This window comes from Schistocerca nitens, chromosome 8 (assembly GCF_023898315.1).
Source record: "Schistocerca nitens isolate TAMUIC-IGC-003100 chromosome 8, iqSchNite1.1, whole genome shotgun sequence".
Classification (NCBI taxonomy): Eukaryota; Metazoa; Arthropoda; class Insecta; order Orthoptera; family Acrididae; genus Schistocerca; species Schistocerca nitens.
Window position 1 is genome coordinate 598309040 of NC_064621.1, and position 26697 is coordinate 598335736.

At 43.6% G+C, this 26697-nt stretch overlaps 1 protein-coding gene across 2 annotated transcripts in view; it reads left to right on the forward strand.

The window, feature by feature from the left end:
- LOC126198891 (transient receptor potential protein) overlaps nucleotides 1-26697 on the forward strand; it is a 439251-nt gene that overhangs the window by 291640 nt on the left and 120914 nt on the right. For both annotated transcript variants that reach the window (XM_049935507.1, XM_049935506.1), the window contains exons 11-13: nucleotides 2547-2692; nucleotides 10549-10655; nucleotides 25355-25488. In XM_049935507.1, coding sequence (XP_049791464.1) covers nucleotides 2547-2692; nucleotides 10549-10655; nucleotides 25355-25488 — 387 coding nt within the window. The remainder of the gene's footprint in view (nucleotides 1-2546; nucleotides 2693-10548; nucleotides 10656-25354; nucleotides 25489-26697) is intronic.

Sequence of the window (26697 nt, forward strand, 5' to 3'; positions counted from 1 at the left end):
TCGTTGGCCGCTGTATACCCGATGAGCAAGCTTTGTAATGTCTTTGCGCCGCTTTTTCCATTCCCTCTTCGACGCAGCCGTAGCTCTCGCATTCGCTCGGCACTGGACGTCTACGTTTCAGCATCCTTTTAGTGGAGGCCTTTTCTCTGAGTTGCGTCTTCTATAAATCCGAACATATGTACTAATCGTATAGGATGTCATTTTTTATTATTTTGTAATTTTTATTTTGCTCCTACTTCAGTTGTATTGCGGGAATATTTTAATTGTGTCATTTTGGTTCCTGGTAGAGCTCCGCAAGCTCTTCACAATGACATCAAAATCCGTGTCCTACCTAAACGCGGTTCTGCGCTACACCAATTTACAACTTTAAACAAACCAATTTGTAACAATTACGCGCACCTGCCTACACTGGAACGATGACGTCACAGACAAATATCGCGTGACAAACACATACAGACATGATCCATCCATTCTGGGCGCAGCAACTGTGTACACGTTATTAGTTTCGTAGTTACCAGATACTCAAATCTTATGGTATTTTGCCACTCAAGAAAGTTCCACCGACGAGCGAATGGACGTTTTCACGCCTAAAAGAATACAGAAGGATAATGACATGCCTTGCCCTATGTAGTTGTATAGAAACATAAAAAAGTCTAAACTCGCCCATGATTATACACACAATATGGGTATGGTTTTTGAAATGCCAAATGCAATTTGCCGCTTTAAATGTTAGGTTTGTAATTAATCAACAACATATCGTCAGTATCTGAAATAACCAAATACACTCCTGGAAATTGAAATAAGAACACCGTGAATTCATTGTCCCAGGAAGGGGAAACGTTATTGACACATTCCTGGGGTCAGATACATCACATGATCACACTGACAGAACCACAGGCACATAGACACAGGCAACAGAGCATGCACAATGTCGGCACTAGTACAGTGTATATCCACCTTTCGCAGCAATGCAGGCTGCTATTCTCCCATGGAGACGATCGTAGAGATGCTGGATGTAGTCCTGTGGAACGGCTTGCCATGCCATTTCCACCTGGCGCCTCAGTTGGACCAGCGTTCGTGCTGGACGTGCAGACCGCGTGAGACGACGCTTCATCCAGTCCCAAACATGCTCAATGGGGGACAGATCCGGAGATCTTGCTGGCCAGGGTAGTTGACTTACACCTTCTAGAGCACGTTGGGTGGCACGGGATACATGCGGACGTGCATTGTCCTGTTGGAACAGCAAGTTCCCTTGCCGGTCTAGGAATGGTAGAACGATGGGTTCGATGACGGTTTGGATGTACCGTGCACTATTCAGTGTCCCCTCGACAATCACCAGTGGTGTACGACCAGTGTAGGAGATCGCTCCCCACACCATGATGCCGGGTGTTGGCCCTGTGTGCCTCGGTCGTATGCAGTCCTGATTGTGGCGCTCACCTGCACGGCGCCAAACACGCATACGACCATCATTGGCACCAAGGCAGAAGCGACTCTCATCGCTGAAGACGACACGTCTCCATTCGTCCCTCCATTCACGCCTGTCGCGACACCACTGGAGGCGGGCTGCACGATGTTGGAGCGTGAGCGGAAGACGGCCTAACGGTGTGCGGGACCGTAGCCCAGCTTCATGGAGACGGTTGCGAATGGTCCTCGCCGATACCCCAGGAGCAACAGTGTCCCTAATTTGCTGGGAAGTGGCAGTGCGGTCCCCTACGGCACTGCGTAGGATCCTACGGTCTTGGCGTGCATCCGTGCGTCGCTGCGGTCCGGTCACAGGTCGACGGGCACGTGCACCTTCCGCCGACCACTGGCGACAACATCGATGTACTGTGGAGACCTCACGCCCCACGTGTTGAGCAATTCGGCGGTACGACCACCCGGCCTCCCGCATGCCCACTATACGCCCTTGCTCAAAGTCCGTCAACTGCACATACGGTTCACGTCCACGCTGTCGCGGCATGCTACCAGTGTTAAAGACTGCGATGGAGCTCCGTATGCCACGGCAAACTGGCTGACACTGACGGCGGCGGTGCACAAATGCTGCGCAGCTAGCGCCATTCGACGGCCAACACCGCGGTTCCTGGTGTGTCCGCTGTGCCGTGCGTGTGATCATTGCTTGTACAGCCCTCTCGCAGTGTCCGGAGCAAGTATGGTGGGTCTGACACACGGGTGTCAATGTGTTCTTTTTTCCATTTCCAGGAGTGTATTTCTAATGTTGTCCTTCATTTTCACATTTTTGTAGCCTGCTTTCAATTGCTAAGGGCCTGTGATGATGATGATGAATATTTTCTGACGAATATTTAGCCTCGAAACAGTTTCTGAACAGAATAATTGAATACAGAAGTCAACTGCAGCTCTGAAAGATTTTTTTCTTGAATTATTGTTATCTGCTGTCGATAACCGACGGTATTTCCCATCAAGACGGTAGAAGGCCGTGAAGTTATGATTAACTTTATGGATACCAAAACCATAAAACTTCATATACGACAAAGTTTGCAAGACAGCAATATTCAGCTGGTACGTGATACAATTGTGTGTGCCCACAGGTCTCATGTGGTGCGAAATAAGGTCGCTGTGGGGCGGCGGGCTGTTGGAGTACATAACGGACCTCTGGAACATCGTCGATTTCATCACCAACATTTTCTACATGCTGTGGATAGCTCTCCGCTTCACTTCGTGGTACATCGTGCAGGTAAGTGCAAGGCCTTTATGCAAGAGTCGGAGACATTAGCAGACCAACAACTCTATTTTGACATCGTTATCACACCTCTTCCCGGACCTAGCGAGTCTTGCTGAGTCTTTTGTGTGCCGGGCCGATGTCACTGAGTTTTGCCAAAATTTCAGCCGGAAAACTTCTTGCCACCGCCAGAACATGATGTTGATTTTTGGAAGATGCTCCCAATATGACGCTTAGTAAAAAGAAAGAAGGTACAGCAGGATCTAAAGTCGCGTCAACTTCAATGTTATTCGAAACGTAACATAAGCAGCGAATGTGAAAGAAAATCGTCCGTGTTTTTTTCAAAAGAATCATCGGTTCAAATGGTGCAAATGGCTCTGAGCACTATGAGACTCAACATCTGTGGTCATAAGTTCCCTAGAACTTAGAACTACTTAAACCTAACTAACCTAAGGACATCACACACATCCATGCCCGAGGCAGGATTCGAACCTGCGACCGTAGCAGTCCCGCGGTTCCTGACTGAGCGCCTAGAACCGCTAGACCACCGTGGCCGGCAGAATCATCGGGTCATCGCGACCTTCGCCATAAGACTTTTAGAAAATAAAACACAGGAAATCGAAATCTGGAGATTTGAACCACTGACTTCCCGAATGAGAGTCCAGTGTACCAACCATTGTGCCACTTCGCTGGACAGGGCCTCAAGTGTCATGGTGAAAGATGTTGTCCGCAAGTGTCAAAGTAACAACTATTAGTACAGGCATTCTCCCTCCTGAATGAAGTGGCTGCAGAGGGAATTACGTGCAGGCGGTAAGAAAATGGTTCAAATGGCTCTGAGCACTATGGGACTTAACATCTTAGGTCATCAGTCCCCTAGAACTTAGAACTACTTAAACCTAACTAACCTAAGGACATCACACACATCCATGCCCGAGGCAGGATTCAAACCCGCGACCGTAGCAGTCCCGCCGTTCCAGACTGCAGGGCCTAGAACCGCACGGCCACCGCGGCCAGCGCAGGCGGTAAGAGCATAAGGTGGTCACAATATAACGTTTCCCACAAAGAGCTTTTTGGAATTTTGTATCAACCTGTTTTTTTTTGGGGGGGGGGGGGGGGAGAAGGGGGGGAGCCATCAGTCTTCAGACTGGTTGAATGCGGCCCGCCAAGAATATCTCTGTTGTGTCGACCTCTGCATCTCAGAGAAGCATTTGTACCTAAAGTCTTTCAGTTCTTTGTTGGATATATTCTCATCTTTGTTTTCCTGATAATGTTTTACCCTCTACTGCTTCCTTAGGTATCATCGATGTTATTCCTTGATATCAGGACATACATCTTATCATTCTTTCCTTTCGTAGGCTCAGTTTTTCCAGTTGTTCCTCTCTTCGCCGATTCTGCGGATGACCTCTTAGACTCTTATCCCAACAGTCCACCTACATTTATCTACAACATTTATCTACAGCACCACGTCTCAAACTCTTCGATTTTCTTCTTTTCCGATTTTTCCACAGTCCCTCATTCATTTCCATACAATACTGTGCCCTAAACCCACATTCTGAGAAATTCTTTCCTCATATCAAGGCCGATGTTTGATACTAATGGTAAGCTTCTTTTGGCCAGGAATGCCCACTTTTCCAGCGCTGGTCTGTTTTTTCTGTCCCCCTTTCTTCGTCTGTCACGTGTTGCTTCGAAGACAGCAGAATCCTTCACCAATTTTTATGTTAAGTTTATCGCTATTCTTATTTCTCCTACTGCTCATTCCTGTAGTCTTTCTTTGCGTTACTCTCAATCTATAGTGTGTGCTCCTTAGACTGTTCATTCCGTTCAACAAATCTTGCAGTTCTTCCTCACTTTCGCTGAGAACAGCCATGTTGCAAATGAAACTGAACAGTGGTTTGTGTACCACTGCCGTCAATAATCTTAAAAATTCCGAAGGTATGTTATACGCATTCCTTCCACCTTTTTTGATCGCAGGTCTGCCGTAGTTCTGTATTTTATTAACCCTCGTCGCCATTTTTGTAAAGGCCTCTTCGCTACTGTTGTGGTCGCCGAGCTGCCACTGTTGTTAAGGCAGACCGAGTTTGTGAGTTCGTGAAACGATTTCTGGTGCAGTACACTGCTAAGACAATTTCTCCCTGCCACTATTACACAGCTAAGCCCCAGGGTCATGTAAGAGGATAGGAGAATGAAGGGTCTACAACACTCCAACAAATTAGTAACAAAGTCACACAAATAAGTTAAAATGTTTACTTATCTTTGTGACTCGTTGAATATGAAGCCTGCAACACTGCATGTAATATAACACAGGAAAGGCCCTTAATGGCTAAGTACAAATAATCGTAGGTAAACTTCACAGTACGTAGCAAATGCCATTTTCAACAACTGTCTGTTCATTTCTGAGAGTTCACTAAACGACGTTTCCTGTCTAAGTCAGCCCCGGACGATGATCTATAACCAAGTGGACGAGAGCTGCTCTTCTGTCTTCCGAGTAGGATTATCCGTTGTTGTGCAGTCACTGACGGATTATACTAGGCCGGCAATTGGCCGAGGCGAAGTCGATATCTTCATCCTCAGCGCCGCCCGCGACGTTGTTGGAACTCGCACAAGTGACGAGTCTCTATGGCACTGGCATCAGCTCGCATCTCTGCGCCTGTGGTGCTTTTTGCCCTGTCTCCGTTTTGTTCGGATGACACAGCACTGTTCATCTCTGCGTGGGTCCGCTGTGTCTACCACATGCACCTCTTTTCCTTCTTGTATCGCATAACACCGTCCCTCCCCCTTGTAGATGGCTTCAATGTACTCTACTGGTCATTAAAATTGCTACACCACGAATATGACGTGCTAAAGACGCGAAATAATACAGACAGGAAGAAGATGCTGCGATATGCAAATGATTAGCTTTTCAGAGCATTCACACAAGGTTGGCGCCGTCGGCGACACGTACAACGTGCTGACATGAGGAAATTTTCCAACCGATTTCTCATAAACAAACGGCAGTTGACCGGTGTTGCCTTGTGAAACGTTGTTATGATGCCTCGTGTTAGGAGAAGAAATTTTGTACCATCACGTTTCCAACTTTGAAAAGGTCGGAATGTAGCCTATCGCGATTGCGGTTATCGTATCGCGACATTGCTGCTCGCGGTGGTCGAGATCCAATGACTGTTAGCAAAACATGGAATCGGTGGGTTCAGGAGGGTAATACGGAACGCCGTGCTGGATCCCATTGGGCTAGTATCACTAACAGTCGAGATGACAGGCATCTTATCCGCATGGCTGTAACGGATCGTGCAGCCACATCTCGATCCCTGAGCCAACAGATGGGGACGTTTGCAAGACAACAACCATCTGCAACCAACAGTTCGACGACGTTTGCAGCAGCGTGGACTATTAGCTCGGAGACCGTGGCTGCGTTTACCCTTGACGCTGCATCACAGACAGGAGCGCCTCCGATGGTGTACTCAACGACGAACCTTTGTGCACGAATGTCAAAACGTCATTTTTTCGGATGAATCCAGGTTCTGTTTACGGCATCATGATGGTCGCATCCGTGTTTGGCGACATCGCGGCGAACGCACATTGGAAGCGTGTATTCGTCATCGTCATACTGGCGTATCATCCGGCGTGATGGTATGAGGCGCCATTGGTTACAAGTCTCGGTCACCTCTTGTTCGCATTGACGGCACTTTGAACAGTGGACGGTACGTTTTAGATGTGTTACGACCCGTGGCTCTACCCTTCATTCGATCCCTGCGAAACCCTACATTTCAGCAGGATAGTGCGCGACCGCATGTTGCAGGTCCTGTACGCGCCTTTCTGGATACTTCTAATGTTCGACTGCTGCCCTGGCCAGTACATTCTCCAGATCTCTCAGCAATTGGAAATGTCTGGTCAATGGTGACCGAGCAACTGGCTCGTCACAATACGCCAGTCACTACTCTTGATGAACTGTGGTATCGTGTTGAAGCTACATGGGCAGCTGTACCTGTACACGCCATCCAATCTCTCTTTCACTCAATGCCCAGGCGATCAAGGCCGTTATTACGGCCAGAGGTGGTTGTTTTGGGTACTGATTTCTCAGGATCTATGCACTGCACCCAAATTGCGTGAAAATGTAATCACATGTCAGTTCTAGTATAATATATTTGTCCAATGAATACCCGTTTGTCATCTGCATTTCTTCTTGGTGTAGCAATTTTAATGGCCAGTAGTGTACTATTTATACGTATCCGCTCTCTCTCCTACAATTTTAACAGTAGAACTGTTCTTGCATTCTCTATGTTGGCACCTTTTCTTTTATATTCCTCGACTTCTGACTTTTCTGTGATCTGATTCATTCCTTTCAACAGTCATTACTGCACATTTTGGCTGCATCCATTTTGTCTTGGCTTGCCATTGCCTCATGTTTACTTCATTCCTAACGGACATAGCGAAACGACTCTGACTTAACATTGTACAACATTCTATAACGCTGCAAACGGGTTTGTGTGCTGGTTCATCACTTTGTTCTAGTCTGTCACATGTAAATATGGCAGTTTGCTCTGGACGTGTTCGAGTCTAGTGGGTTATTCGATGAATCGCTGTGAACGTCAGTCGAACAGATAATCGAATGTAATGCTTCGTGAATGGAGAGTTATTTCGTGTCCACTCAGTGTGCATATCAGCACACACTGTTTTTTTTTTTTCATCCGTTGTTACATCGATGGCTCCATAGCTGTTCTTGTGGCATGATAGGTCGTCAGAACGCTGCTTTAAAGTTTGCAATTTATTTCATGTGAGGCAGTAGGAATTTTCCACATCAGCTCATTCGAGGTCTCGATACTATTCGTGCATCTGTGTGAGAAATTCGGAAAACAGCGCCCATTTGGTTATTAACGGACCTCTTATTCTTTGTTGTACTTCTTAGTACATCATCCTTGAAGCACCTTCTCAACGTAATTTTCTGCAACATAAATGCACTTGTTGCCGTGGTTGAACACCTTCTGTGTTTCCTAGTTTCAGAACGCTGTTATCAATTACCTTAACCACTTTTTGACACAGCTTGAATAAACGTTTGCGATACACTGAGACAATAATCATTTTTTCATTTCTCGAAAGAGGTAAGAATCACAAAAGCAAAATCTGGGGTGAATTTTGTTGCAGTCAAACAACTGACAATAATCTTTTCAAAAGTTATCCACTTTTCATGTAACAAGTATGGCAGCATGTCATGTGACAAAATTATGTCACGTTCTTTATTTTTAACTATCTTCGAGTTTTTCACCTGTCGCTATACACTGTTGACAAGATTTAGAGCCTCGTTATCAAAACTGAATTAGCCAGACGCCTATTTTGTCTTAAAAGATAGTAGCTATAACCTCTTTCTGAAAACAATGTCACACAGTAATTCACAGAATTCTGTGATGAACTAGTGGGAGCCCATTCAATTCACTGGTTTTGTTTCGACGATCACGCACGAAACGCTCATCTCGTGCCTGTAAGAATTTAATGGGTAAGGTGACCACTTTGGTATGCATATTGAAACTAGAATGTTTCAACTCATCTTCTCTTGGTCGTATGGTCATCAGAAAGAAATTTTGGCAGTTAACGAGCAACAGACGTGTGATAGTCTAATCTTCCAGTTATTACGTCGCACAAAACTGTGCGCATAACGTAAGTCAAACGTTCCAGTAATTCCGTAGCAGCCGATTGTCCTCGCTTTGCACGGGTTCTTAGACAATACTTTACTCCTCGCCTGGCCGTGTGAATTACTTGGTCCGTTCCGAGACAGCATAACAGTCTCTCCACAAACTACACAAATTTCAGTTTCAATATCTAGGGATTACTAATATTTTAATGTCTCGCAAACGAAAACTCAGTGTCTGCATGTAGGCTACTTCAGTGTAGTCTAGTTTTTTGATTGCAGCAGCCATTCCCTTTATCACTCAAACTAGAACGTCACCAGTGATCCTTCTACTCGTTTCTACCGGATACGTACTACGTAACTGACGTGTGTTAGATGTCTCTACGTTTGCTTTGTCTCGTGCACAATGCAGGCGGAAATTACTTTTCAAATTGTTCTCGTGAGGAGCAAAGAAGTCATTTACTGTCAAAAAAAGATGAAAGGTAGTTGCGCTGCTACCGCTCACTACAAATAATGTAAGATAAACTATTAATTTCCCCCCCTTTGACACACTTTCTCTGTGTATTAATTACTCTTATATTTATCTCTGTGTATTAATTACTCTTATATTTATCTTTGTTAGTTATCTTTAAGTATACTTTCGAAGTATAACACTTTATTGTGGTTTTTTTTCAATTTAGTCTCACAACACATAAAAATTATCGTTATCAGAGAAGGCGTAACATTATCTTGGACACATTCACACTGATATACTGTAATCATCTAATGCCTACATTTCTGAATTTGGATCTTAAAAAAAATCCTATGGTAAATCACAACTTTAAGCAATTTTAGATTGGGGACGAAGGGCACACCGATAAAACTAAGGTTTAAAAAAGTTATTTTCAGTTGTTGAAACAGAAGAAATGAAATTAAGCTGGTGTAGCCCTGGGCAATAGGCTGCTCCTTACTCACTCAGTTAAGCATATATATCTCAGGACAGGGTACGTTCATAAGAAAAACAATCAGGGACACCTCTGTTAGTGTGTAGTATTCCGTTTCTAAATGATGAAGGTAGCTTTTCTGTCCTGGTATGGCCTCACGAGACATCGAATAAGTAGAGAGGTTGTCCTGATCTGTGGCCGGTAACTTCAGCACAGAACTAACGGACATTTGTTGAAGGACATCATTTTAACACAATCAGTTACTTTTAAAGTGTTTAATAGGCAATCCGGTGTTCGGATGTAGAACGCAGCGTCGGCTGCATCTGATTCAGAGAACAACGAATAATTGCAAGCATAGCGATATTTAGAACATAATAATTTAATACATAACGGCATTACTTACATATCATATCTAAGACTGCTGTGATTTAGATATCGAAGACATAGAATTATTCGTTGTCCTCCAGATGCCACTGACGACGGGTTCTGCAGCTCATGGTGTTTACAAGATCACTTTTAACAAAATTTACAAGCATACTAGGTTCTGACGATGGAAAACTATCAGAAGCCACACTCCATTCCATGCACACATCCGCCACACGACAATAAGTCCAACACCTGAACGAACTGTGGCTTGGCAACAGGAAGTATCCATCGCCACATGTTGTTCCCGACGCACTCGCACACTACCATCAGCGTGTAACAACGCTGACAGCGACAAATTGCCTCGGGCAATCTATTTACAGGCATAGAGCATCCAACAGCTGTGTTCCTGCGTCCACGCTGTTCCTTATGCTGCATGAAGCACTTGGAACATCTGCAACGAAAAGATTGAGATGGTTGCTTCAGCAGTACCGAGGCAATGATTCTGCATAGAATAGCAGCGTACCAGTTGTTATTTTTCAGCACTGAATTGGAGAATGATTCAGCGTGTCCCTCCTATCCGTTATTACAGTCAGTCTACAGAAATTCCTGCTATCAGCGCATGGTTGCCCATGTCAGTAGACTCTAAGGTGGCAGTTTTACTCGTTTAATGCCTTAGGTGTTGTGACAGGTAGACTGAGTGTCCCTTGCGTCAAACAGCAACCGTGTGACCACGATGATACGTGCGGTTGTCTTGCCCACCCTCTGACCATACGTCACACCGATGGCATTAGCATGTACCACAACAAGCGCTTCGTCTCCAACACAGTGTCTCTAACTCAGTTTCTCGCGACTGTCTAATAAAACGAAACTGCGTATCATTCGGATGAGAGAAAACCTTTCAGAATCTGAGCGATGAAATGAATTCTTTAAGATCGATGGTGAATGTGTGTGTTTGTGTGCCACAGCGGGAGTACAGCCAGGGCATGGAGCCGTGGTACCCTCGCGAGAAGTGGCACCCCTTCGACCCCATGCTGCTGTCCGAGGGCGCGTTCGCCGCTGGAATGATATTCAGGTGAGCCCTGGTCTCACATCTCCCTTCCAGTTGTCTATTATATGTGAACAAGCGGTTTCGAAACTCCTAGCTCTTTCTTCCCTTGATCCCATTTTCAAATTTTCTCTGGTGTAAGTACATGGTAAGCATTACACATGTAAAATTTGTAAATTACAAAACCTAAATCAATATGACTGAGCTGTTTCTTACTCCTCCCCTTCCAAACACTAGCTCAGCTGATCTGTGTCTACAGCTACACTGCAATGATAGAAATTGTTACAACAAATTACGCTGCACTTGAGAGTGGCATTTGGGTATGAAATGAAAGTAGTCACATTGTCTTAAACTGCGCTTGACTGTGGCGTTTGCATATTCAATAAAAGGAATTACAGTGTCTTAGATTGCAGTTAAATGCGGCAATTGCATATTCTATGAAAGGATGTGTAGCAATGACTGCCAGAACTAGAGGATTAGTCACAAACAGCTATTTTTATAAACAAAAGATCCTTTTGGACCACAGCTCCACAAATGCAATTTACGAATTTCTTTTACTCGTGAAAAGTAAATAATAATTTGCCCATTATAGCAAGATTCTCAGAGTTGTAACCACGATTTTAAATTGTGGTTGCTATGAGACAAACGGAATTGGCAATCGGATTTGGATGAAAGATGTGCATTTTATCGGGTGAAGTAGGGATGGGAAAAACCGACCGGCTACATCTTAGTTCTGAATAATCGGTATCTTTCGCTATTTATGTAGTCACGGTTATAGCCGTTTTTTCATTGTTTACTGAAAACACCGACGTATCTATTTACTAAAGGAGCAGTGTTAAAATTTTTGGTTTTTAAATAAAACTTTTTTAGAAAACGAGTAATGTTCATTTATAAAATTTCCATTGTTTAGAAATAGTTTGTAACACAAATTGTCAAAAGCAATCAGCACTATTTTAATAACAACGTCTACAGTTAAGAAACAGCAACAAACATACGACATACGAATCGGTACAGCACTGCAGAGACAACAACGTAGCTGTTGCCGTTTGACGGTACATATGTACATACAGTGTGTGAGACCTGCCCCACTTGGTCTTTATGGTAGTTTCTCACTGTCGATCTAGGACATCAGATATATAGCACAATTGTACCATTCCTAGTTTGGAAGTATTTACGAAGTGCGATAGTAATGAAGTACAACGCTTCATTGATTTAAAAGATTAAGAATTGGAGGAGTCACAACAAACTTGCGACATCATGTAAGGTAAAAAACAATTTTCCTTGGAAGAGAAGGCACCTTTGACTGATATAATTTTGTTGACATACTATAAACTCCCCCCCCCCCCCCCCCCATGAACCATGGACCTTGCCGTTGGTGGGGAGGCTTCCGTGCCTCAGCGATACAGATGGCCGTACCGCAGGTGCAACCACAAGGGAGCGGTATCTGTTGAGAGGCCAGACAAACGTGTGGTTCCTGAAGAGGGGCAGCAGCCTTTTCAGTAGTTGCAGGGTCAACAGTCTGGATGATTGACTGATCTGGCCTTGTAACACTAACCAAAACGGCCTTGCTGTACTGTTACTGCGAACGGCTGAAAGCAAGGGGAAACTATAGTCGTAATTTTTCCCGAGGGCATGCAGCTTTACTGTATGGTTAAATGATGATGGCGTCCTCTTGGGTAAAATATTACGGAGGTAAAATAGTGCCCCATTCGGATCTCCGGGCGGGGACTACTCAAGACGCGTTCTACAGATCGGTGCGTGGAATGTCAGATCCCTTAATCGGGCAGGTAGGATAAAAAATTTAAAAGGGAAATGGATAGGTTAAAGACAGATATAGTGGGAATTAGTGAAATTCGGTGGCAGGAGGAACAAGACTTTTGGTCAGGTGAATACAGGATTATACTGTAAATACATAATAAAATAGGGGTAATGCAGGAGTAGGTTTAATAACGAATAAAAAAAATAGGAGTGCGGGGAAGCTACTACATACAGCATAGTGAACGCATTATTGTGGCCAACATAAACACAAACCCCACGCCTACTACAGTAGTACAAGTTATATGCCAACTAGCTCTGCAGATGATGAAGAACTTGATGAAATGTATGATGAGATAAAAGAAATTATTCAGGTAGTGAAGGGAGACGAAAATTTAATAGTCATGGGTGACCGGAATTCGAGAGTAGGAAAAGGGAGAGAAGAAAACATAGTAGGTGAATATGGATTGCGGCTAAGAAATGAAAGAGGAAGCCGCCTGCTAGAGTTTTGCAGAGAGCATAACTTAATCACTTCCTAACACTTGGTTCAAGAGTCATGGAAGAAGCATACCAGGTTTTAAATTGTAAGACATTTCCAGGGGCAGATGTGCACTCTGACCACAATCTATTGGTTACGACCTGTACATTAAAACTGAAGAAACTGCAAAGAGGTGGGCATTTGAGGAGATGGGACCTGGTTAAACTGACTAAACCACAGGTTGTACAGAGTTTCAGGGAGAGCAAAAGGGAATGGGGGAAAGAGATACAGTAGAAGAAGGATGGGTAGCTTTGAGGTATGAAGTAGTGAAGGTAGCACAGGATCAAGTAGGTAAAAAGACGAGGGCTAGTAGAAATGCTTGGGTAACAGAAGAGATATTGAATTTAATTGAAGAAACTAGAAAATATAAAAATGCAGTAAATGAAGCATTCAAAAAGGAATACAAACGTCTCAAAAATAAGATAGACAGGAAGTGCAAAATGGCTAAGCAGGGATGGCTAGAGGACAAATGTAAAGATATAGAGGCTTATCTCACTAGGGGTTAGAGAGATACTGCCTACAGGAAAATTAAAGAGACCTTTGGAGAAAAGAGAACCACTTGTATGAATATCAAGAGCTCAGATGGAAACCAGTTCTAAGTAAACAAGGGAAAGCAGAAAGGTGGAAGGAGTATATAGAGGGTCTATATAAGGGCTCTGTCCTTGAGGAGAAAATTATGAAAATTGAAGAGGATGAAGATGAAGATGAAATGGGAGTTACGATACTGCGTGAAGAGTTTGACAGAGCACTGAAAGACCTGATCGAAACAAGGCCCCGGGAGTAGACAACATTCCATTAGAACTACCGACGGCCTTGGGAGAGCCAGTCCTGACAAAACTCTACCATCTGGTGAGCAACATGTATGGGACAGGCGAAATACCCTCAAAATTCAAGAAGAATGTAATAATTCCAATCCCAAAGAAAGCAGGTGTTGACAGATGTGAAAATTACCGAACTATCAGTTTAATAAGTCACAGCTGCAAAATACTATTGCGAATTCTTTACAGACGAATCGAAAAACTGGTAGAAGTCGACCTCGGGAAAGATTAGTTTGGATTTCGTAGAAATATTGGAACACGTGAGGCAATACTGACCTTACGACTTATCTTAGAAGAAAGATTAAGGAAAGGCAAATGACTCAATGGCTCTGAGCACTATGGGACTCAACTGCTGAGGTCATTAGTCCCCTAGAACTTAGAACTAGTTAAACCTAACTAACCTAAGGACAGCACAAACATCCATGCCCGAGGCAGGATTCGAACCTGCGACCGTAGCGGTCTTGCGGTTCCAGACTGCAGTGCCTTTAACCGCACGGCCACTTCGGCCGGCTTAAGGAAAGGCAAACCTACGTTTCTAGCAGTTGTAGACTTAGAGAAAGCTTTTGACAATGTTGACTGGAATACTCTCTTTCAAATTCTGAAAATGGCAGGGGTAAAATACAGGGAGTGAAAGGCTATTTACAATTTGTACAGAAACCAGATGGCAGTTATAAGAGTCGAGGGGCATGAAAGGGAAGCAGTGGTTGGGAAGGGAGTGAGACAGGGTTTTAGCCTCTCCCCGATGTTATTCAATCTGTATAGTGAGCAATCAATAAAGAAAACAAAAGAAAAATTCGGAGTAGGTATTAAAATCCATGGAGAAGAAATAAAAACTTTGAGATTTGCCGATGACATTGTAATTGTGTCAGAGACAGCAAAGGACCTGGAAGAGCAGCTGAACGGAATGGACAGTGTCTTGAAAGGAGGATATAAGATGAACATAAACAAAAGCATAACGAGGATAATGGAATGTAGTCGAATTAAATCAGGTGATGCTGAGGGTATTAGATTAGGAAATGAGACGATTAAAGTAGTAAAGGAGTTTTGCTATTTCGGAAGCAAAATAACTGATGATGGTCGAAGAAGAGAGGATATAAAATGTAGACTGGCAATGGCAAGGAAATCGTTTCTGAAGAAGAGAAATTTGTTAACATCGAGTATAGATTTAAGTGTCAGGAAGTCGTTTCTGAAAGTGTTTGTATGGAGTGTAGCAATGTATGAAAGTGAAACATGGACGATAAATAGTTTTGACAAGAAGAGAATAGAAGCTTTCGAAATGTGGTGCTACAGAAGAATGCTGAAGATTAGATGGGTAAATCACATAACTAATGAGGAGGTATTGAATAGAATTGGGAAGAAGAGGAGTTTGTGGCACAACTTGACAAGAAGAAGGAACCGGTTGACAGGTCATGTTCTGAGGCATCAAGGGATCACAAATTTAGCATTGGAGGGCAGCGTGGAGGGTAAAAATCGTAGAGGGAGACCAAGAGATGAATACACTAAACAGATTCAGAAGGATGTAGGTTGCGGTAAGTACTTGTAGGTGAAGAAGCTTGCACAGCATAGAGTAGCATGGAGAGCTGCATCAAACCAGTCTCAGGACTGAAGACCACAACAACAACAACAACAACTATAAACTTGAGATAATAACTGGCTCCTTAATTTTGTGGTTGCTTAAAGACGAAAAACTGGTACAATCCAAAAATGAGGATGTAGGGAAGTCATGAACTTGTGAGCGTACGCTCTCGCTGAAGCACTGCCAGTCTCCTTGATATCCAGATCCTTGCTGGAGACAATGAGACTGGTTTTAACCACAATCTCGTCTTAATATCGATCGAGGTCTCCTACTCCTTCACTTTCATTAGAATTTTTCAATCCTTTTTCGAACTGTTTATTGCTGGAAATACTAGCAATAAAACAAACCGAAAAACTGTTATTTCAGAAGCCGGTTATTTTGAACGGTTTTAACATTCATGTTAAACTGTGTGACGTAACGGGCGAGTTGTGGTGCCCTGAAAATATTCTAAGTTTGGAGTTGGCGGGGCCGCACGGGAGCAAGAGGGGTAGCCCCAGCCTGCGGCCATGGCCAACCGCATGGCTGGGAATTCCATGTTGACACTGTGTCAAGGACTCTGTTTTGTGGAGATTTGTATACCGGGAGTGCCAAAGATGCCGGACTTAGTGAAACCATAAAGGCAGACATTTCATGTAGAAATTAATAATAGCCAGAGGAATCATGATACCTTAAAAAGAAACATGTACATTACCATTATTTGCACGATGATTCTGATGGTGTGATTAGTATTTGACGGTAAATTGTACAAGTAACACCCAGCTACGAATTTCCAAAATCTAAACGGTTCATCCGCTTTTGTAGAATGACGTGTCTTTAGAAAGTTATTAGTGTAAACCTAAATTGGTATGAATTGCAGGCATGTAACTTGAATAGTACATGAGTTATTGGAGATCAAAGTGGCCGATTACTATTGATCGCGTCAGGCCGTAAGTACTCCACAGTTACACAAAAAAACGGTAGCAGCATGCTTATAAATATATATTTATTCGTCTATGATTTGTTTATATCCGATATACACTATACATGAAGAAATTGTGTTTTAGGAAGCACAGAGACATTAGGCTACTGGCCTACTTTTACTTCTATTCCTTTGATATATGTTTATTTAATTTGTTTATATATTTAATGTGTTAGAGCGTGTTTATGGACCAGCCATAGGAACATTTATTTAACTTCAAGTTATATAAATGCAAATCCACTATTTTGGATGTATTTCAATATGTTTGTGAGTGTTCGTTGGCTTGGAGACATGGCAGGAGCGCTTTAGCCAATCACAGCGCTCGTTACTGCGGTAGGCGACTACCGAAGTCATTGGAGAGACTGTATGGAAGTGGGGGAGCAGCATTGGGTGCCACAGGACACAGAGGAGGGCTGGACAGGAAGGCGCGACGGACGGCCGCAGGAAAGACCTGGAGGGTGTTGAGTTTTGCGCGTGGTCGCGGCAGATAGAAATATTTCGTAGTGCCGATGTGGTATCGATAGCTACGATGCCACGGCGTAGGTACAAGTTGTTAGGTTGGCACTACGACATCGACACCGACGACAGCGCCATCTAGCCGGCGCTGTGCAGCTCTAGAAGCGCCGCTCCAGATTCTGCCCATTTGATTCCGAGTAGACGACCAAGCAACATTGTTTCTATTTCGTAGTGGGCGAGCTACTACACATTTTGCGTGTGTAACTTCTGTGAGCTTTGAAACATCTGGCTTCGCACCTACGTGCTCCTCAGTGCAAAGTTACGTGTGTCATTGATTAATATTCTCTGTTAAATGTACTTTCACGTAAAAAACTGTACCGACAGTTTTACCTCACCTGCTCCTACTAACTTCCTACATTCGGCCTACCCTTCAGTTTACAGGAGCAGACCCACGCGCCGCCTACCAGGCGGGATACAAAAGCCGACATGTGCACTTGTGAGATTTCCGTGGCTTCTGCAGTGAAGACGTAGTATGCATTTAGAAGTGAATATCTCGCGAGCTATGTTGTTGTTCATAACTAATTACGTGAAGGAAGAATCTATTGTTTCCCTGTTATTCAACTTATATTTTATTTAATTGCTGGACCATCGACACCAATAAGTGTTTTACAGTAATAATTGGCATTCTTAAAGGTACTTCTGCTATCGTACTCTTCATTTAAAGTCGTTAAAATAGTACCTGCAGATTTTATTTAATTGCAATGTTTCATTTATAAATTTGTTAGATTCAAAATTCGCAATTGCCGAGTCATAGGAACCTTCGACCAATCGATTCACATGTATACTACTGGCCATTAAAATTGCTACACCACGATGATGACGTGCTACAGACGCCAAATTTAACCGACAGGAAGAAGATGCTGTGATATGCAAAGGATTAGCTTTTCAGAGCATTCACATAAGATTGGCGCCGGTGGCGACATCTACACCGTGCTGACATGAGGAAAGTTTCCAACCCATTTCTCATACACAAACAGCAGTTGACCGGCGTTGCCAGGTGAAACGTTGTTGTGATGCCTCGTGTAAGGAGGAGAAATGCGTACCATCACGTTTCCGACTTTCATAAAGGTCGGATTGTAGCCTATCGCGATTCCGGTTTATCGTATCGCGACATTGCTGCTCGCGTTGGTCGAAATCCAATTACTGTTAGCAAGATATGGAATCGGTGGGTTCAGGAGGGTAATACGGAACGCCGTACTGGATCCCAACGGCCTCGTATCAGTAGCAATCGAGATGACAGGCATCTTATCCGCATGGCTGTAACGGATCGTGCAGCCACGTCTCGATTCCTGAATCAACAGTTGGGGACGTTTGCAAGACAACAACCATCTGCACTAACAGTTCTACGACGTTTGCAGCAGCATGGACTATCAGCTCGGAGACCATCGCTGCGGTTACCCTTGACGCTGCATCACAGACAGGAGCGCCTGCGATGGTGTACTCAATGACGAAACTGGGTGCACGAATGGCAAAACGTCATTTTTTCGAATGAATCCAGGTTCTGTTTACAACATCATGATGGTCGCATCCGTGTTTGGCGACATCGCGGTGAACGCAGATTGGAAGCGTGTATTCGTCATCGCCATACTGGCGTATCACCCAGCGTGATCGTATGGGGTGCCATTGGTTACACATTTCGGTCACCTCGTGTTCGCATTGACGGCACTTTGAACAGTGGAGGATACATTTAAGATGTGTTACGACCCGTGGCTCTACTCTTCATTCGATCCATTCGAAACCCTACATTTCAGCAGGATAATGCACGACCGCATGTTGCAGGTCACTGGATACAGAAAATGTTCGACTGCAGCCCTGGCCAGCATATTCTCCAGACCTCTCACCAATTGAAAACGTCTGGTCAATCGTGGCCGAGCAACTGGCTCGTCACAATACGCCAGTCACTACTCTTGATGAACTGTTGTATAGTGTTGAAGCTGTATGGGCAGCTGTACCTGTACACGCCATCCAAGCTCTGTTTGACCCAATGCCCAGGCGTATCAAGGCGGTTATTACGGCCAGAGGTGGTTGTTCTGGGTACTGATTTCTCAGGATCTATACACCCAAATTACCTGAAAATGTAATGTCAGTTCTAGTATAATATATTTGTCGAATGGATACCCGTTTATCATCTGAATTTCTTCTTGGTTTTAATGGCCAGTAGTGTATATTCATATTGTATACTGTAGAGTCACCAGTATTTGGCTTGTAATGCGGCAATTACGTATCCCATCCACTAGACAACGAAACCAGCCAAAACTTTAAATATTTCAACTTTTAGTCTGAGGGCCCGCAACTGGAGACGAAGAAAACTGTTATAACCGACTACCGGTTGTTTCACCTATAATCGTCTTCCCTAGGGCGAAGGAAGGAAGAAGTAAAGAGGATAGGGTTTAACGTCCCGCCGACATTGAGGTCATTAGAGACGGAGAACAAGCTCGGATTTTGTCCCGGATGGGGAAGGATACCGACCGATCCCTTTGAAATAACGCATCCCAGTATTTACTTGGAGCGGTTTAGGAAAACCACTCCCCCGGAGTGGGAGTCCAGTGCGGTAACCACTGCGCCACCTCGCTCGGCCCCTGGGGCGATGCCGGGCTGTTGTTGACTCAGCACGCTGCTGTCAACCGGCCGTCGGTCGCGGCGGTGGCCGAGCAGTCGTCGTGGCAGAACGCGTCTCTCAATAGTGGCCGGAACTGGGTGCCTCAGCGCTGGCGGCGGTGACACTCACAACCCATGTCTCATCTCCCGGCTCTCACCAGGAGGTGTCCTCTGTGCCGTCTCGATGACGTGTGTTCTCCTTACTGCCTCAACGACGCGTCCCCCGGGACGATATTTTCACGTTCTCCAGAGTTCTTTCTCTGGGCGTCACCATACACCCGATGGATAGCTTATGTTCTTCTTCTGTCCAGTAAAATTTATGTTCAACATCCTTGTGATATATTTTTCACCTCCCACATTTCTCGCGCCAAGAAAGGAAGAGTATATGCACGTTTACTGCAGCTGAAATTCCTTCACTGCACAAACTCCATGTAGCCAGTTCAGAACAGAAGTTCTGTCTCCTGTCAACTCCTCTGTTAAGTTCCCATCTACCTTCCAACGTCTCATTTCACTCTGTATTGGCAATGTAATGGTTATTGTTCCCGTAAATATCTCAGCAACAGGGCACACAGATGTTAAAAAGAGTATTTCTAACAAGCGTCCCTTCACCTGGCAAAATGTATGTCGTCCGTTTCAAACTGGTATCCCACGTCCTGTGGAGGCGTCCAGCTGTCACATCCAGCCCAGCATCTGATATCACCTCCTTGTCTGCAGTCTCACAACGTGCGTCAACGCCTCTCCGTATCTTCTCAACAGCAGAGACCGCCCACCAGGTGGCAAGAGTTTTTATTCCCCTGGTGTACAATATCTACATCTACATACATACTCCGCAATCCACCATACGGTGCGTGGCGGAGGGTACCTCGTACCACAACTAGCATCTTCTCTCCCTGTTCCACTCCCAAACAGAACGAGGGAAAAATGACTGCCTATATGCCTGTGTACGAGCCCTAATCTCTCATATCTTATCTTTGTGGTCTTTCCGCGAAATATAAGTTAGCGGCAGTAAAATTGTACTGCACTCAGCCTCAAATGCTGGTTCTCTAAATTTCCTCAGTAGCGATTCACGAAAAGAGCGCCTCCTTTCCTCCAGAGACTCCCACCCGAGTTCCTGAAGCATTTCCGTAACACTCGCGTGAAGATCAAACCTACCAGTAACAAATCTAGCAGCCCGCCTCTGAATTGCTTCTATGTCCTCCCTCAATCCGACCTGATAGGGATCCCAAGAATAGGTCGTATTAGTGTTTTATAAGCGGTCTCCTTTACAGATGAACCACATCTTCCCAAAATTCTATCAATGAACCGAAGACGACTATCCGCCTACCCCACAACTGCCATTACATGCTTGTCCCACTTCATATCGCTCTGCAATGTTACGCCCAAATATTTAATCGACGTGACTGAGTCAAGCGCTACACTACTAATGGAGTATTCAAACATTACGGGATTCTTTTTCCTATTCATCTGCATTTAGAGTTAGCTGCCATTCTTTACACCAATCACAAATCCTGTCCAAGTCATCTTGTATCCTCCTACAGTCACTCAACGACGACACCCTTCTGTACACCATAGCTCTAATATAGAAAAAAACATTTTTAATCCTTTCGATGAATAGACCCTTGAAATCCACAAAACAACACGAAATGCAACAATTAAGTGTACACTAAAAGCAACCTGACCAGTTGTCGCTTACGGCATAATGAGATGGATGCCATGCACATTGGACAACTGGCTATGCACTGTGGGTGGCGTTCCAACAGGACAACACAGGAGGGTAAGCAACGGCTCGAAGTAACGCTTCCCAATGATAGACAAGCTCCTCTAAAGGCCAGCAGTGTTTTTTCGTGGCGCTAATAGGCCTTCAGTCCAAAGATCAGAGCGAACCACACATACTCACTGAGTTAACCCTTCAGCTCTACCTAAGTATAATGAAGTCTTTACATAAGTTTATTTCTGTTTATTAAAATTGTTGTTTATTGTTTGCAAGCAATTAATTCCTTCTATGCCCTTACATATTACTTTATTTTAATTGATATCACTGTGAACACATCTCATAGCTGTATATGTTATGTAACAGTGAACTGATAAAGTCCTTTCTCATACCCATTCACACTAACAAAACACTTTTGTACCGCCCGGGACAACTGTGCCAACTAAATCACGTGTTTCCCTCGTTTGTCACCGTAGATTACTTCACAGTCCACACAATATCGAAAATATGGAATGATCTTTCGTCAATCTGGAAGGTTTTTCAACTTATGGACATGAGTGCAATTAACGTATTTTATGTTTACAAAAGAAAAAAATTAGTATTACAGTTTAATGTCTCATTTCGGTTGAAAACTATTTCAGTTGGAGACGATGGGGTGTTAAGTAGACAGTGTTCGTAAAGCATTTTAGGCATACCACGGAAAAACTACATCATGATGGTGCGATTAAGTTTTGAATCCCTTGTTTCCCTATAATAATCGCGACACTGATTGTCTATGTTTCAACGACACGAGAAACCTAAATCTAAATTTTATTCGTTCAAACAGACTAGTAGAATTTGTACAAGTTGATGTGACGAGACAATGTGTCAAATGCAGCTCAAGGAAATGAAAACGAGCAGGATACATTAAGTATTTCATCGAACCATAGTAAACACAGTCATTACGATAATATACACTATGTGATCAAAAGTATACGGACACCCCCAAAAACATATGTTTTTCATATTAGGTGCATTGTGCTGTCACCTACTCCCAGATACTCCATATCAGCGACCTTAGGAGTCATTAGACATCGTGAGAGAGCAGAATGGGGCGTTCCATGGAACTCACGGATTTCGAACGTAGTCAGGTGATTGGGTGTCACTTGTGTCATACGTCTGCATGCGAGATTTCCACACTCCTAAACATCCCTAGGTCCACTGTGTCCGATGTGATGGTGAAGTGGAAACGTGAAGGGACACGTTCAGCACAAAACCGTACAGGCCGACTTCGCCTGTTGACTGACAGAGACCTCCGACAGTTGAAGAGGTTCGCAATGTGCAATAGGCAGATATCTATCCATACCATCACACAGAAATTCCAAACTGCATTAGGATCCACTGCAAGTACTGTGACAGTTAGGCGGGAGGTAAGGAAACTAGGATTTCAGAGTCGAGCGGCTGCTCATAAGCCACACATCAGGAGAGTAAATGCCAAACAACACCTCGCTTGGTGTAACGACCGTAAACATTGTACGATTGAACACTGGAGAAACGTTGTGTGGAGTGATGAATCACGGTACACAATGTGGCGATGCGTTAGCAGGGTGTCTATGGCGAATGCCCGGTGAACGTCATCTGCCAGCATGTGTAGTGCCAACAATAAAATTCGGAGACGGTGGTGTTATGGTGTGGTCGTGTTCTTCATAGAGGAGGCTTGCACCCCTTGTTGTTTTACGTGGCACTATCACAGCACAGGCCTACATTGATGTTTTAAGCACCTTCTTGCTTCCCACTATTGAAGAGCAATTCGGAGATGGCGATTGCGCCTTTCGACACGATCGAGTTCCTTTTCATAATGCACGGCCTGTGGCGGAGTGGTTACCCGGCAATAACATCCCTGTAATGGACTGGCCTGCACAGAGTACTGACGTGAATCCTATAGATGTTTTGGAACGTCGACATCGTGCCACAACTCACCGACCGACATCGATATCTCTCCTCAGTGCAGCACTCCGTGAAGAATGGGCTGCCATTCCCCAAGAAACTTTCCAGCACCTGATTGAACGTTTGCCTACGAGAGTGGAAGCTGTCATAAAGGCTAAGGGTGAGCCAACATCATACTGAATTACAGCATCACCTATGGAGGACGCCACGAACTTGTAAGTCATTTTCAGCCAGGTGTCCGGTTACTTTTGATCACATAGTGTACTAGGTATATTACGAACATAACTGCGTGCTTTTCAACACTGACTGGAATAATTATTGGTAAAGACCACCTGATAAGAAGCGAAATGTCTCATAAAACCTTTCCTTGACTAGCACTATTTTCGCAAGTGTAAGAGTAGTTTATATTGAACTCTTGGGGCTCCACATTTGGTGCCAAATTTATAGTGTAGCCATTGTTAGCCACACGCTGGGAGAAATCATGTAGTAGCCTTATTTTTTATTAACTGTCTGTAATGGTTGCTGAACGTCAGATCACTGAAGGTTGTTCACAGGCGTAGAACCAAGTTGTATGAAAGAAAAGCTACATACAATAAAACAAAAAAATTCTTTATTAATTTGTATTTATAGACATAAAATCATTGACTGGTAAATCACAGAGCGATTCACTTGGAAAAAAGATAATTTATACGTATATTATTCCATAAAATCTGAATGCAACTCTGTGTGGTGATATACAGGATACAGTGTAATGGATGGTTGTTTCTTCTGATGCAGCCAGGCAGCTTTTTTGCAACATCGCCAGTCAATTTGCCAGCAAATAACGGCAGTTAGCCAGTCAGGGGAACCACCATTAGACGAAGACAAAAGCAGATATCTCGGAGAATTAGATGACGACAGATCGGTGATGAGAGACATCAGTCAGACATACGGTTTATCTCTCTCTCCAATTTTTTTTAACTGTCCAGCCTCCTCTGTTCCATACCTTCTGCAACATCGACTTTAGTCAGTTTTGTGCCGTAATAAAGAAGTAATCTGTTTTTTCACCAATGGCCATAATGTTACGGGGCCCTTGAGATTTCTTTACTCTTCCCTGTTTGCTAGAACTTCTCTAACGCACTGGTCGACAGATCGACCTATGCCACTCGGGCAACACGGCATGGACAGATGTAACAGTAGGCTCAAATTTAAATTTTCACCAGGCAGTTATCAGCACCTCGTGGTGTCTAGTGTCCTAATACGTGCTCACACTACAAATAATTGTGGAGGGTGAGAAATGCGGCCAGTCACAGCACTTTTTGCTACAGCAAGTTGTGGGATTGAGCAGGTATCGATGGAGGAATATTGATCACGCCGGCAGATGACGAACTAATGGCTGCCTTGCAGAAGGATTTATGGCTATCTTGTGTAACTCAGTCTTCGCAAGTTGCTATTCATACCAGTAAAAGAACAAAACTGATATTAGTAGGCAATATTAGCATCTTTACACAGTTTGCTTACAAAACGCGATCATCGACAGAAAATTCTGTTTACCCTCTCCTGTGTAATGTTCAGAGATATTAAAAAGTACTTGAAGACAGTGAGTAAAGCTTTGAGAGATTAAAAGAGCACTTGAAGACTCTGAGTACCTTCTTTGACTGAACAAAACCAGTTGATTCTAGGCACCACACTGCATTGCAGCAGCAGGCGTAGATGAAACGCTAATGCTGCTTTCTTTCTGTGAGCTATATTTGAGAATTCGTTCAGTTACCAGGTGTCTTAGACCTAGTACCCTCCCAGGATCCAAAAAAACTAAATGGAACCGTATAAAATCTTAGAAAATGTTTCAAGTACCATGTACGCCATCTTTAGATGGCCTGGTTTTTATTGGTATCTAGTAGTAACTTACTTTAAACAATCACGCACCCTGCAGATATTTACTGCTGCTTCCAGAACTCGTAACCTGCTCCGTTAAGTGGGACGCCAGATGTTTTTTTTTTCTCATAATGAAGAACTCTCGCAATATGAAAGCGAATGTAGCGGTAAGGTTGCCATCTTTATAATCTTCTGTTTCCCATCTCTAGCGCACTGCGGCTACGAAGCAGAATCCGCGATTCGCTACAGCATGACTGGAAGCTTACTTCATTGGGTGTGTTACTATCTAACAGAATCAATACAAACGAATCAATATCAACTAATACCGTACAATCATTTTATGTTTCAAGTATTTCTCCCACACTGCCCGCAAATGTACTGCTCTGAACAATTGCTCTTTTTGGGACTGTCATGTGCTGCAGCCCCACCAGAAAAATTTTAGAATTAATTGGGGCGCTGTTGCCTGCCTGTTGCAGTTTCCTGAAGTTGGTGCACATCTTCAGCGTCAACCCGCACCTGGGGCCTTTGCAGATCTCATTGGGCCGTATGATCATAGACATCATCAAGTTCTTCTTCATCTACACGCTGGTGCTGTTTGCCTTTGGGTGTGGTAAGGTTCCTCCCCACTGCCTTTAGTGTAGTCGCTCCATATCTCTGCTCTACAGTTGCACTGTGTATATGTACATTTGGAATCAAAAATTCAGTGACAAGCTACCGTGATACGTACATATACGATTTTTCAAGGAGTTTACTTATATATGTCTTATATTCGATGCGTGTGCGAAGAGGAAACACTAGAACCACTAAAGTTCACTTACAAATTTCCCCAACCCAGTGCAATTATTTAACGAAGTTTTGGCATTTGACGATAGTAACACGAATGTATCCATGCTAAGGGCTCATGAAACACAGTTTACTGCTCCTGCTTAGAACGTTATCTTACACATAATTTTAAGGAGGTGGGACTGACAGCTTCTAAATATTTTTGAAAAATCATGATTTGCACAATATGTTACTACGCATTTACTAGTTTCATTGATAAATTACCTTGTTATGGTACGCTATTTACAATGGTCTGGTTGGTATACCTCTGGTTTACGTTAAGAAAAATAAAAGCCAGTAATATATCACGATTTCCTTGTATTTTTGAGCGAATCGCCACTCCAAGTATTGCTACAAAGAAGATTCCTAACCTTCGTGTTCAGTTCTTCCTGTTGACCCTGATTAGCGGTGTAGCGATGTGTCACTACACGACCCACGACATGTGGAAGTCTTTAGTTCATTCTTTCAGTGTCTTTCCATCCCCAATGAATCCCATCCCTTTGAAACACAAATGCAATTGCTCTTTATTTTTCTAAATTTTCAACACCACCGTGCATAATCTCTTAAACTCTACAATAATTTTCATTTTATGTTAGTTTCATTATTTATATTGATAATGTTCTCAATTTCTTTCAAAGCATCAAAAAAATTCTTTGTTTCCACATTTTCGAAATCTGAGAATATCAAGTTTCTGTCAGTTACTCTCACCCTTTAAATAACTATAGCTTTGCACATAAAGTAAACATATTTTCATATAAAGAAAACATCCACTTAATAGTATTATTCGTATCCAAACAATCGTTTCAACAGTACATAACAGTAACAGTTCAACTGGTCTTAATTCAATGACAGACAAAGTATGGTCAGTCCTTTTCATTTAATCATTAGTCGCTACATCTACCCAGAGTAGTCCTTTTGTTGAAGCACTAACCGCCCGTACACTTCTCTTCAGATTTCCAACCACTTAATTCTACTAACTAAAACTAATCATTCACTA